The sequence below is a fragment of the Tachypleus tridentatus genome, chromosome 10, assembly GCF_004210375.1.
Source record: "Tachypleus tridentatus isolate NWPU-2018 chromosome 10, ASM421037v1, whole genome shotgun sequence".
In the NCBI taxonomy this organism is placed as follows: domain Eukaryota; kingdom Metazoa; phylum Arthropoda; class Merostomata; order Xiphosura; family Limulidae; genus Tachypleus; species Tachypleus tridentatus.
In genome coordinates, this window is record NC_134834.1 from 187281644 (window position 1) to 187295523 (window position 13880).

The 13880-nt window shown below is 30.3% G+C and overlaps 1 protein-coding gene across 1 annotated transcript in view; it reads left to right on the forward strand.

Annotated features, from left to right (window-relative positions):
* The window catches only part of LOC143231155 (nuclear RNA export factor 1-like), a 70736-nt gene extending 57167 nt beyond the window's left edge, over positions 1-13569 (forward strand). Inside the window, exons 21-25 of the mRNA XM_076465811.1 lie at positions 1763-1835; positions 3791-3848; positions 6311-6444; positions 7068-7128; positions 9633-13569. Coding sequence (XP_076321926.1) covers positions 1763-1835; positions 3791-3848; positions 6311-6444; positions 7068-7128; positions 9633-9671 — 365 coding nt within the window. The 3' untranslated portion in view covers positions 9672-13569. The remainder of the gene's footprint in view (positions 1-1762; positions 1836-3790; positions 3849-6310; positions 6445-7067; positions 7129-9632) is intronic.
* Positions 13570-13880: the final 311 nt, after the last annotated feature.

Genomic DNA, 13880 nt, shown 5'->3' on the forward strand with positions numbered 1-13880 from the left:
GTACCACTGCTATGTTGATATGAGATAGTACTTGTCTGTGAATGAAAACATTTGAGAACCACTGCTATGTTATGAGATAGTACTTGTCTGTGAATGAAAACATTTGAGAACCACTGCTATGTTGATATGAGATAGTACTTGTCTGTGAATGAAAACATTTGAGAACCACTGCTATGTTGATATGAGATAGTACTTGTCTGTGAATGAAAACATTTGAGAACCACTGCTATGTTGATATGAGATAGTACTTGTCTGTGAATGAAAACATTTGAGAACCACTGCTATGTTGATATGAGATAGTACTTGTCTGTGAATGAAAACATTTGAGAACCACTGCTATGTTGATATGAGATAGTACTTGTCTGTGAATGAAAACATTTGAGAACCACTGCTATGTTGATATGAGATAGTACTTGTCTGTGAATGAAAACATTTGAGAACCACTGCTTTGTTGATATGAGATAGTACTTGTCTGTGAATGAAAACATTTGAGAACCACTGCTATGTTGATATGAGATAGTACTTGTCTGTGAATGAAAACATTTGAGAACCACTGCTTTGTTGATATGAGATAGTACTTGTCTGTGAATGAAAACATTTGAGAACCACTGCTATGTTGATATGAGATAGTACTTGTCTGTGAATGAAAACATTTGAGAACCACTGCTATGTTGATATGAGATAGTACTTGTCTGTGAATGAAAACATTTGAGAACCACTGCTATGTTGATATGAGATAGTACTTGTCTGTGAATGAAAACATTTGAGAACCACTGCTATGTTGATATGAGATAGTACTTGTCTGTGAATGAAAACATTTGAGAACCACTGCTATGTTGATATGAGATAGTACTTGTCTTCTTATTAAGCCTTTTTTTTCTTTATCAGTCAGTATTTCAAGTTTCTTAACCATGGGTAAGAACCAATTAAAAAATTTCCCGTGTTATGTCTTAAGACTGTGCTGATGTATTTTTTAGGTTCAGGTGCAAACTATTTTCCTTCCTATTATATTTTGAAATTAATGATTTTAATATAATATTTTGTTTGTTTCTTTAACTTGATATTATTGTTATTATGAATGAACAGAACAACTTTGTTTTACTGAGTGCTGAGAAAGAAATAAAAAGATAGAATGTGAAACTGGAATTTAAGATATGCATTGAGAAGAAATTATGAGTAAGAAATAATGGTAGGGTTTCCCATTAAGAATACAGAATATACATGTGGAGGACAGATGTTGTATGCTTCTGATTTAAATAAGTAAAATAATTTCTAATTATTTTAAGATGAGGTTTAAACTTTAAAGTCTATGTATTCATAAATGTCTTAGTCGCTTTAACTTAAGTGTCCTAATCCATGTGAATGCAGTCCCGTGTAACTATGTGATGTAGATTTGTCTGCAGCAAGGGAAAATAAGTCCGTCTGTATGTGAATCTTGAATTAGGTAACCTAATCAGAGGTTTGGGTATAATTTTATAGTATTATGAGTAACGTGTCTCTGAATAGATATGTACAGCATGACTGTATTGCTTCTGCTGTGGGACTTTGATTTTTTTATGTTACTTATCACTGTAGTTAATTTTGAGTTTTTATCCATTTTTTGGTGTAGGAAAGGAGCAACTTGAGCTGAAATAATTTCATTAACGTATTAGAATATAGTTGAAATTTCTTATTTTAATACTGCTACTCCAGTATGTTATCTTTAGCTTGGTTTTTAAATATACTAAATTTTCAAAAATCTCATCACAATTTTTTTTTCTAGTTGGAAAGACAAAACACAAACAACAGTTATGGACATTCAGTAGAGGGTTTGTTGTTGTTCCTCAAGGCCTTGGGTAAGTGTTTTTATCTGTTGTTTGTCTTATTATTCATATCCACAAATAAGGGGTATTTAATAGAGATTATGCAGTTCTAACACTCACATCCTAATTATAACAATGGTGGTATTGATGATGTTTTATTCACTTAATATCAGTATTTTATCTTTCTAATTTTTGAAATATTTTGACGAAATAATAAGAAATTTCACACTTTATTCCAGGCAGTGTGTAATACCTTTTGAAGAAAGGTGTGTTATTACATTATTCCTATATATTTTTAATATGTTTTAATTATTTAAGATGGAAAAACCACAACATGGACATAAGGATATTGAGAGGTGAATAAATTTATTAAAATATTTTGTCAAAATATTTCACCACTTATGTGCTGAATTTGAAAAGTAGGGCCAAATATTTAACCCCAGCTAGTATCTTAGTTTGTGAGATTTAATAATATCTTACTTTATTTAGCCCCAGCTAGTATCTTAGTTTGTGAGATTTAATAATATCTTACTTTATTTAGCCCCAGCTAGTATCTTATTTTGTGAGATTTAATAATATCTTACTTTATTTAGCCCCAGCTAGTATCTTAGTTTGTGAGATTTAATAATATCTTACTTTATTTAACCCCAGCTAGTATCTTAGTTTGTGAGATTTAATAATATCTTACTTTATTTAGCCCCAGCTAGTATCTTAGTTTGTGAGATTTAATAATATCTTACTTTATTTAGCCCCAGCTAGTATCTTAGTTTGTGAGATTTAATAATATCTTACTTTATTTAGCCCCAGCTAGTATCTTATTTTGTGAGATTTAATAATATCTTACTTTATTTAGCCGCAGCTAGTATCTTATTTTGTGAGATTTAATAATATCTTACTTTATTTAGCCCCAGCTAGTATCTTATTTTGTGAGATTTAATAATATCTTACTTTATTTAGCCCCAGCTAGTATCTTATTTTGTGAGATTTAATAATATCTTACTTTATTTAGCCCCAGCTAGTATCTTATTTTGTGAGATTTAATAATATCTTACTTTATTTAGCCCCAGCTAGTATCTTATTTTGTGAGATTTAATAATATCTTACTTTTAGCCCCAGCTAGTATCTTATTTTGTGAGATTTAATAATATCTTACTTTATTTAGCCCCAGCTAGTATCTTATTTTGTGAGATTTAATAATATCTTACTTTATTTAACCCCAGCTAGTATCTTAGTTTGTGAGATTTAATAATATCTTACTTTATTTAACCCCAGCTAGTATCTTAGTTTGTGAGATTTAATAATATCTTACTTTATTTAACCCCAGCTAGTATCTTAGTTTGTGAGATTTAATAATATCTTACTTTATTTAGCCCCAGCTAGTATCTTATTTTGTGAGATTTAATAATATCTTACTTTATTTAGCCCCAGCTAGTATCTTATTTTGTGAGATTTAATATCTTACTTTATTTAGCCGCAGCTAGTATCTTATTTTGTGAGATTTAATAATATCTTACTTTATTTAGCCCCAGCTAGTATCTTATTTTGTGAGATTTAATAATATCTTACTTTATTTAGCCCCAGCTAGTATCTTATTTTGTGAGATTTAATAATATCTTACTTTATTTAGCCCCAGCTAGTATCTTAGTTTGTGAGATTTAATAATATCTTACTTTATTTAACCCCAGCTAGTATCTTAGTTTGTGAGATTTAATAATATCTTACTTTATTTAACCCCAGCTAGTATCTTAGTTTGTGAGATTTAATAATATCTTACTTTATTTAGCCCCAGCTAGTATCTTAGTTTGTGAGATTTAATATCTTACTTTATTTAGCCCCAGCTAGTATCTTAGTTTGTGAGATTTAATAATATCTTACTTTATTTAACCCCAGCTAGTATCTTAGTTTGTGAGATTTAATAATATCTTACTTTATTTAGCCCCAGCTAGTATCTTAGTTTGTGAGATTTAATAATATCTTACTTTTTATAGGTTCTCAGTTGTTAATGACAGCTTATTCATTTCTGTCGCCTCTCACAGCCAAGTAGAGGTAAGATATATAAAGTACATTAATTATTTGTGATTAATGTAAATTTATAATATTTAAAAACACATTTAAGTAAGTGTATTTATAATACTTGTTTGTGCAATAAAAACTTCTTTCATTGTTTCAGTTCACGAATAAACATATTTTAATTATTTGTATATTATTGGTATTTATAACTTATCCCTGGTGGGACAGCACTAATTAATGCACTTACAATGCTAAAATCTGAGGTTTGATTCTGACACAGAAGATAGCTCAATGTTGCCTTGCTCTAAAACAAACAGATATGGTCATAACTTGATTGTTTTAATAGCATCATTTATTCAGTTGCTATGTTTACATTTAGGACAAGTAAAGAGTCAGGTTTGAGTGGTAATTCTGATTGGAAGGTTTTAACCTGATGACAACTATGTCCCTAAATTTTAAGGACGACTGTGACTGTTGTAATATTTTATTGTAGAAATAAAACTAGACAAAATTGTTTGAAATTTGACAAGAATGTTTCTGAAAGCATGTAGTTTCATAGGAGTAAAATTTTTTTTTCCTACTCCTAATAAAACAAATTGTTATTTAATGTATTTATTTGCACTTGTGTGATGACGAGAAACCCACTTGAAATAGAAATGTATCTCGGGATGGCTGGTGTGGATATTAACAATTTTATTAATGAAACAAAAAACAAAGTTTCAACCTTCTTTGTTCATCTTCATGTTAACTTAAGAAGGACAAAATGTTGTTCTCTGCTTTATCAGTAAAAGTGTTAATTCTCACACCAGGTGTCCCAAGATACATTTTTATTTGCACTCCAACTCTGAACTTGGTGTTTTTAAAATGAAATATAAAAGTACTTTTTCTGTCTTACAATTTTTACATTGTGTATACATAATCTACTTGAGTGTTATAAATTGATATGAAAAGTTTTTAAGGTAAATATTTATATTTCATTTTCTCTGCTATATCACTAAATCTACCTATTTCGTTGCAATGTGTGTTGATGAAAATGTTTAAAAATTAAGAAACGGAAATATGCACACGGTTTTTAAGTTCTTCGTAGAAGTCTTTTGAAACTTGTTTAATAATATTTTGTGTATTTCAGTATTTGCTTAAATTTATTTTTAATTTGCCTTAAAAAGTCTTTGTTTTTTTTATTGATACGTCAACTTGTGCCCATGGGCTTTATTATTTGGTGACTTCTTTACAGAAACTCATTTCACTAGTGCCATCTTGTTTATTCAATTTTGGAATCCAGGCAGCAACAAGTTGAACTTTTAAAAATCATTTAAATCCTTCAGATATGATTTTTAAAATACAAACAAAACATAATTAAAATGAGAACACTTAACTGTTTCAGTAACTGTAGAATATTTAGATAAGAAACCACTTCAAGTACTATAGTCGATGAAAGAGATAACTATTAATGGTATTTACACCTACTTTAATCTGAGCACCATAGGCCCGGCATAGCTAGGTGGGTTAAGGCATTTGACTCGTAATCTGAGGGTCGCGGGTTCAAATCCCCGTCGCACCAAACATGCTAACCCTTTCAGCCATGGGGGCATTATAATGGTCAATTCTACTATTCGTTGGTAAAAGAGTAGCCCAAGAGTTGACAGTGGGCGGTGATGACTAGCTGCCTTCCCTCTAGTCTTACGCTGCTAAATTAGGGACGGCTAGCACAGATAGCCCTCGTGTAGGTTTGTACAAAATTCAAAACAAAAAAAACAATCTGAACACTGCATGCTAATTAAAGTTAATTATTGGTAGTGTATAATGTAAAGTGAGCTCTTGTTGATGACTATGTACTCTTATGTCAACTAACTACATGTACATTGTGAAGCTCAAGCGAAGAAATAAGATAGACATGACACTCACAAGGGGTTGTAAAGCTATGTCCTAGACATGACACTCACAAGGGGTTGTACAAGCTATGTCCTAGACATGACCACTCACAAGGGGTTGTACAAGCTATGTCCTAGACATGACACTCACAAGGGGTTGTACAAGCTATGTCCATTTGCCAGAGAACACAGGGGAAGACCTTGAATCCTACGTGACAAATATGTATTGAAGTCCAGAAAATCGTCTCATTGTCAGGCAATGTAGCTGAGAGTAAACCATTGATAAAGTTGAGATGTTTTCATATCATGTGAATTATGTGACGTAAAACTGCAGCTTGTTTCTTTATGTATTTCCTTTGAAACGAAGAAATAAAAACTTAAATTTCAAATTATAACATAATTAGAATATTAATTTTTTTGATATATGTTAATAGTAAAATGGCTTGATCACATTTTGAATCTAATGCAACACCAAATGTAGAAAGGAATTTTAAAAAAGTTGTTTATGATACAATCGTAGTACTTTATTTTGATACATGTTCAGTTGTGAACCATATAATATACTGAATACTAGAAAATGATTAAACTTTACGGTAATATAACTGTATTCTCGTTTGATTTTCTTAGGCTTACAAGCTTACTCCAGTACCAAGCCCCATTTCTAGTCCAGGTCCCAGTACAGAAAAGTCTGTCATTGAAAAGAAACAAATGGTTGAACAATTCATGAGACAGACTGGAATGAATGAAAGTTTCTCAGCCAAGTGAGGCATCACTCTTATTTACATGTGTGTCTGTCAGAATTAAGCTGTAACAAACGTAAAGAAATCTTTTGTTTATTAAAAATATTTCACTGAAAAATGATTTTTTCCACTGAAAGACTACCAAATTTCCTGTAGGTATACATGCTATATTAAAAGTTAGTAGTATGAAATTTATAAAGACTGAATGAGTGCAAAGAGGTCACATGGTCTGTCAGATCGACTGAGTCCGTGTTTAGAGAGTTAAAGAAGAAATATTTAAACATCTCTTGAACAATTTTTGGATAATTCTACCCAAAGTAATAGTATCAACAAATTGGTCCAACAAACACTATTAAACTTCTGCTGTAGAACATTAGAAAAGTACAAGTGTTAAGTATTTCCTTACATATGTGATATTGTTATAAGATATTTACCAGGACCTAAACGATCTCTGCTACTTGGGAGAAATCCACTGTACTCCTTAGACACTGAAGTTATGTGGAAGGTCCAGTGTGAGGAAAAGTTTTAGTATCATCTATTTGGTTAAAACGATATGTTTCAATTAATTTATTTTGTTGTTGTTTTTTTACCTGTAATTTAAATACTGAATATGTTTCAATGAGTTTATCGTTTGTCGATGACAGGTGCCTGGAAGAGAACGAATGGGACTACCAGAAGTCTGCACTGGTATTTAATGAGTTGAATGTAAGTTACAATGAAGTAACTATTGGGAACTTTATATTTGAAAGTTTTAGAGAAGTACCGTGAGAGTGGAAAAAAACACAAATATAGTGTCATTGTGACTAAATGTTATGTAATAATGTGACTTCCTTTTAGCAACAATGTTTACTTCCAAATCAGTTTGACCACCAGCATAACAAAAAAAAGGCATTTGAAGTTGAAATCTCACAAAAACCAAATACAAGTAAAAATACTGTTTTCAGGTGGTTGTCATGTAGGCCTGAGCTTGTGAGCTATATTAAAGTTGTATTGTATGGATCTTCTACAATTATGTTGTAGAAACAGCATGTTATGACTTATACAGTTGTACTCGTAAAACTTTACTCAAAAACTTCATTGTATTTGAAATGCAGACACTTTAAATAGAAAGCACGATAACTGACTATTGGATGTTGATTTTGTCTCCGTAAGTTAAAGTTTTATAATAAAATAAAAACTAGTGTATGTGAGATACATTGTTATTAACTTAACAAACCTGTATCCCTGACCTGAACAGCTTCACACACACACATTGTCAACAGTAAATACATAGTACACTATTCCAGTTTCTTGAAAGTAACTTTGCAGTAATTTATACACAGTTAAAACTAATACAAAAAGTACTGTATCTTACATATAAACGTTTTATCTGTTCTCCTGTTATAAATTGTGTACAGCTAATACGAAGAGTGCAAATTAATCTTGTAGTTCGTATCTTGGCAAAATCCACCTTAAGATTCTATTAGTATCAAATTACAAGTGGGAATTTTTGTAAAATGAAAAACAGCTGTCAAACAAATTTAAACGTATAGGGGGTAAGTAATAACAATCTTTCTTTTATGTGGTATACAAAACTATTGTATTGTGATAAGGTGTCTGATCAGAGGCAAATGTCTGATTAAACTAATGTAAAAAAACATTTACAATCCCAATAAAGAAGGGAGGGATACTATACATTTAAATTCTTGTATGAAAGAAAATTACACCAACATTTTGATAACATAATTATGAGTTGATTAGCTATAGTAGGCTTAAATTTGTACTTAAAAAACAGTTATTTAAATTTTGGTTTCTCATATCAACATTAGAAAAATTACTATTTTCAAAGTTTCAACTAAAAATAACAAACGTATTTAAGAAACAAAACATTACAGCTATTTTATGTTAAATGTTAACAGTGCAAATGAAAGATTTAAATATCCCCACTCCCTAAAAAATAAACAAACTATGGTTGAAAGATAAAATTGAAATATGTTTATGAGTTTTGATCATTGTTATTGTTTACTTTGTGAAAATAAATAATGAAACTATATCAAAAACAAACTAAATATGTTGTTACATGTAGGAAAGGGTTGATATTCCTGAAGAAGCATCCATTATTATTACTATAATGTTTCTGATGTTAGTAGCCAGTTGTAATTACTGCTTTGTAAATATATCATTGTTATATTAATTTGTGTATATTTCACTATTGTTACTTTGTTATCAGTTAGTTGTACCTCTCAAATCTGTTTCACACTTTTTGGGAGAGAACAAATATAAAAAGATGGTGTATTATTTCAACCCTTATTTTGGGGTTAGATTTATGGACTTTCACAATTTCATTGTACTAGTTTCTTTTTGAGAAAATGTGATAATGTTAAAATAGCCAGGATTTGACAATGCCAGATGGAATAATAATCTGAACTTCATAGATAAATTCTATTTAATCTACTATGATAATAGTTTATATTTGTAACAAAAATTTGTGTACACCTTGCCATTTAAGTGTGTGTACACTTCTTTTCAGTGGATGTAAATATACTTTAGTAGACATATTTATACAACAGTGTTTTAAAAGTTTATTAAAGGTGTTAAAAAAGATTTAGTATTGGTTGTAGAATAACATTTATAAGTTTATTGATTTTAAATACGGTGGAGATTAGCTTTAAACTAAAACAAAAATATACGCAAGTTAGTGTTAATTCATTTTTGTGTCGGATATAAGCTTTGCATAATAAAGGCATAACTGATGTTAAGCATAACACAATTGAATTTGCATATTTCTTTTGTACAATTTTAGAAATCGTATATATTTAAAGAAAGTACTGTTGTAATAAAAATAATAGTTTGACTCCATGTTTTGTGGGTCTCTACAAGTAATGTGTTTTCTACATTAAGCTATTTTCTACATTTGGTATGTTTCTTTGCTAATTAGAGATACTTGCTGCTTAAAGAGTTCTTGTTTTTATTTACATTTCAGAATTGGAAGTGTATTCAGTGACATTAATATGCATTTTCATATTTGTTTTCTCTTGTATCTTGTATTGGACTGTGTTTTCTTCTGAATCATACCATAGTTCTAAATCTTAAAGAGAGAAGGGGAAATCGTATGATGGATGTTTCAATAAAATTTTCATTCCTTTGCCAGCTCAAACACTTAATTTTAGATGTTAAATATTCAGTAAAAATATTTGAAAATTAAAATTAATTTTTTTGTCCAATTTCAGATGAGTAGTCTTATACCATCAGAAGCATTTCAGAAGTGAAGGTGATGAAGAAATGGTCTTATTGTTCCACACATACTGTCTGTTGCAGTGTTTGAACCTTGCAATGTTGTAGTTACTCTTGTATGTAAATCAGGTTGCTAATTACTGTAAGCTTCTCATGAGTGAACATTAGAAGGTAGAGTATGTTTGCAGCAACCAGCAGAGTTTTGAGTACAGCAGGTTACGAAATACTGGGATTACAATTTCTTGCAGTTTATTTGTAGAACTATGAAGTTTTGTTGATAAGCAGTAAAGAACAGTTACGTGTAACAAAAGGAGAATCACATTTGGAAGAAACAATAACATACAAGGAATTTTAATTGTAGATTACACAGCAAGAGATAGGTTTTAATTTTGGTCCTAAATTTTGAATGAATCTGTGGATTGAATCGAGAAAAATAATTTTTCTGATAAGAGTACTATCTTCATTTCAGTGAAGTGGAATTGTATGGTTAATAAATCAAAAGTCTCTTTGTTACATTTGTAATTTGTAACCCAAGAACAATAAGAAACAGACATTGTAATGTTTCAATGGCTTCTTTTGTGTTCTGCAAACATGGACACTTTTAACTCGAGAAATAGAACCAAGTTTATTCAATAGTTTTTCAAAGATAATTTGTTGTTCAAGAACTGCTACTGTATTATTTATTAGCAGTCGTGTAAACAACTGTGAATGTTGGGTCACATTTACTGGTATGTAATAGTATAAACCACTTTAAAAAAAAAAAGTATTGTGGAACTCTGTCAACTTTGAGTATAAAGTGTTAGCACAAGATTTAAAAAAACTGAAAATAAACTAGAGAAAATAGTATAATGAAAGATATATACTTGTTGATATGTGAAAAATGGAAACCTGTGTATAACATACTGTACCTATTGAAGAATCTATACTATTGGGTATAACTGTGTTTAGTCTCTTGCTGTTATCAGTTTTGGTATTCTGTTATTAGGAGTTTCAAATATATTTCAACACTGGCAGGATTGCACAGTTATTGTTAAATCATTATAGTATCATGTAACATTTGGTCTTAGGATTGTGTAATAACGACTTCTTTTTTCTTATTCTTTGAGGTAAAGAGTGGGGGTGGGGACTTTGAGAAACTTAGTTGTATATAAAAATGTAATAAGCCAATAAGCAGGATCAGTTTTTCTGTGATCAGACTGTACAAGTTTCAAACGTCTGGTCTGTAGGGCATGAACTACTAACCAGATGATTGAAATCTCGTAGTCTCATCACAGAAATATCTGATTCTCTTCGTGGGTTTTTTTTTGTTTGTTTTTTTCAGAACTTAAAATATAATTTGTTTAGAACTTAATTCTGTGCTGTAATTTAGTAAAATATTGAAGTTAAATAGAAGTTCAAAGTATTTTGTAATACATGTTAATGTAAAATTGTGTAAATACTTTTTTCTGTCTCTATTTCCTGACAGGCAAATAACATTAATTTTTAGTTACACCTTTGTGGTAAAAAAAAAAAATTCTTCTCTTACAAAAAATGTGATTGTACTGTTATTCATGGTATTTTTATGTAATTGTAATATGATAACTACAAGTTTGGTCTTTAAATGTTAGGTGTTAATAAACAAAATGGTTGATCAGTTGTAAGATTTTTGATATAAAATGGGAAATTAATGGGTTTACCCAAATAAATAGAAATAAGTAACCTTTGTTGACACTGAGTTGTGGAATGAGGAAGTTCTATTCATATACAAGTATTTGTTTTTAATCTGTTTGGAATGACTTTGTTTTAAAAATGAAAGAGGTGGTGATAGAAAACAAAGCTTTATTGGTCTGCAAAGGTTTTTTTTTTCAAGTTCCTCATATTTTTCATAAATTTACTTTGTAGCACTTTAGGTATTACTAAATTGTCTCAAGATATCCTTTTGTCTTTGAATGTCATCATTTTTAAGATTTCACAGTGTAATTTGTTAAAGTGTTTGATATATCATGTCGTCATAGACTTAAGTAGAAAACCGTTAAATACTTAACGGTATAGAAGACATTCCTGTCAATTAGAAATAAAGTTAACTAAGGGTTCCACGGACAACTTACCCAGATGACTGATATGTAGTGAAGAAGTGTCTTAACGTATTCTAAACTTCTAACTACACAGCCATCTCGGTAAGTCATCTGTGTATTTCTTAGTGCATTGAATAAATGTAACAAAATTATTGGTTTATTTTAAATGTACAATGTTTTGAAATGGATTAAGTGTACAAAAATCTTTAGAGCTCTTGTGTATAGAGTTTTAACAGATTAATAGATTTATTTCAGTTTATCTTTTCTTAAACAGTACAAATGCATATTACTGATATCTGATATTACTTCAAAAACTAGTTGTAGAAAAAAATTAGTTATTAGTATTTAGTTATTAATGTAATTTTGGGGATGAGAAGTGTCAACTAATACCACATATATATATATATATTTTTTTTCCCTTTTTAACTTAATATTATTGACATTATTTGCAAAAAGAATACCCAGTGTGCATCAATAAGATATGTAAAAGTGTGTCCTGAAAATTAATACAGTTTGTCAGTCGAAGTGCATTTTGTTTCTCGTGTGCATCTGCATGCCTTCAAACTGTGCTCTGTTTACACTGTTAACAAATGACAATTGTGGAAGAACCAGGTAGAAACTGTCATTTGTGGGTGAGTCCGAGGTCATCACACAAACACTGTGTGGGGGGGTTCAGCTTCTTGTAAAGAAAGATTACTCAAGAGGAGCACAAACAGATGGTTCTGAAAGAATCCAGGTGGAAAAGGTAAGTATACAGTCAGAATATACTGGTACTTTAAACATGATGGGTACCATATCTGGAAGAGGCTTGGCTGAACCCCATGTTTTTCTGTCCGTGGTTTCTGTGAGGAGTCACATAGAAACTGTAATCTGTCACTAAAAGATGTAAACAACATCTCCAGTAGAAATGCACCTGTGATCATGTGTTGTTCATAGTTCCACATTTAAAAATAACCACTTCATTTGTTTTGAAACTACAGAGTAACAGTTTGAAGTGTTCCACTTACTGGATATTTTTACATATCTTATATATGTGCACTCTGAAGTTCTTGAAGTCTGCCCAGTTGTGGTATTTGTTAATTTGATTTATGCTAACATCGTAAGCTTTACAAGAGTCTGAATTATCTGAATTAACATTATGTGATCCCATAATTAAATATCTCTATTGTGGGTGTGGTACATACGAAAATACATTTACAATTCCTAAATTTCATAAATGTTTGGAAAGTTATGCAAAACCAATACATTAAAAACACGTGTACCATTTTCGGCAAGTTTAGTGGTTGTTGTTCAGGTAATTCTCTCCCTTGTAATTGTACCTATTTAAGAAAAATTGGATGAACAAATACGAGCTTTTTAAGTTTCCATTATTTACTGGACTTGATTGATTCTTAATAATAACGTTCAAGTTTAAAAAAAAACTGCATACAGTTCACGAATTTTCGAAGTTTCATTGTTGTAAGGATAACCTCATTAACAGTTATCACAAGTGTATTAAATTACTACTACTGCTTTGGAAAAAATCCACTCAGTTTATTTTTTAAATTTCATTGTACTTTTTATATTTATTTAAAACGTTTGATTCCATTTCATAAAGTTAATTTTATTTTAAAAAATACAAAGAAACCAAAAGATATTTGTAACACCAGTTGTGCTTTCATTATGTTTCGTATTTGATTAATATCAGTATAACCTGTTTATTTCTGTGTTATACTAAGTTATGTGACCAAGGTTATGTACATTAAAAAATTCTTTGAGTACTGTACTTGTATCATCACGTCAGATCCTGCTGTAATAAACAATATGTGGTTTTGCTTTCTATCAGTGATTGTTAAATGTATACGTTTTAAAGCCATTAAATGTGTTTTATTTCATAAAATATAGCAGCGTTACTTTTATGTGTATGTTTGCCCATCACGTTTTTTTTTTTTTATGTTGCCGTGAATGGCTAATTAAACTATTTTCTTACATGAAAACCTTCCGTACTGTGCACAGAAGAATTCCGGGTTTGGGGCAACTCTAGATTTGCAAACACGCTGTGTGGCTTTATTTCAAAGTCAGATGTCCTACAGTGAACTACCGCCACGATCTGAGCTACCAATTCCCAAATTGTCAACATGAATGTTACACAGCATCATTATGGACTTCAATCAGTACTAACACTTGGTATCTTGGCCTGTTGTAAGACCT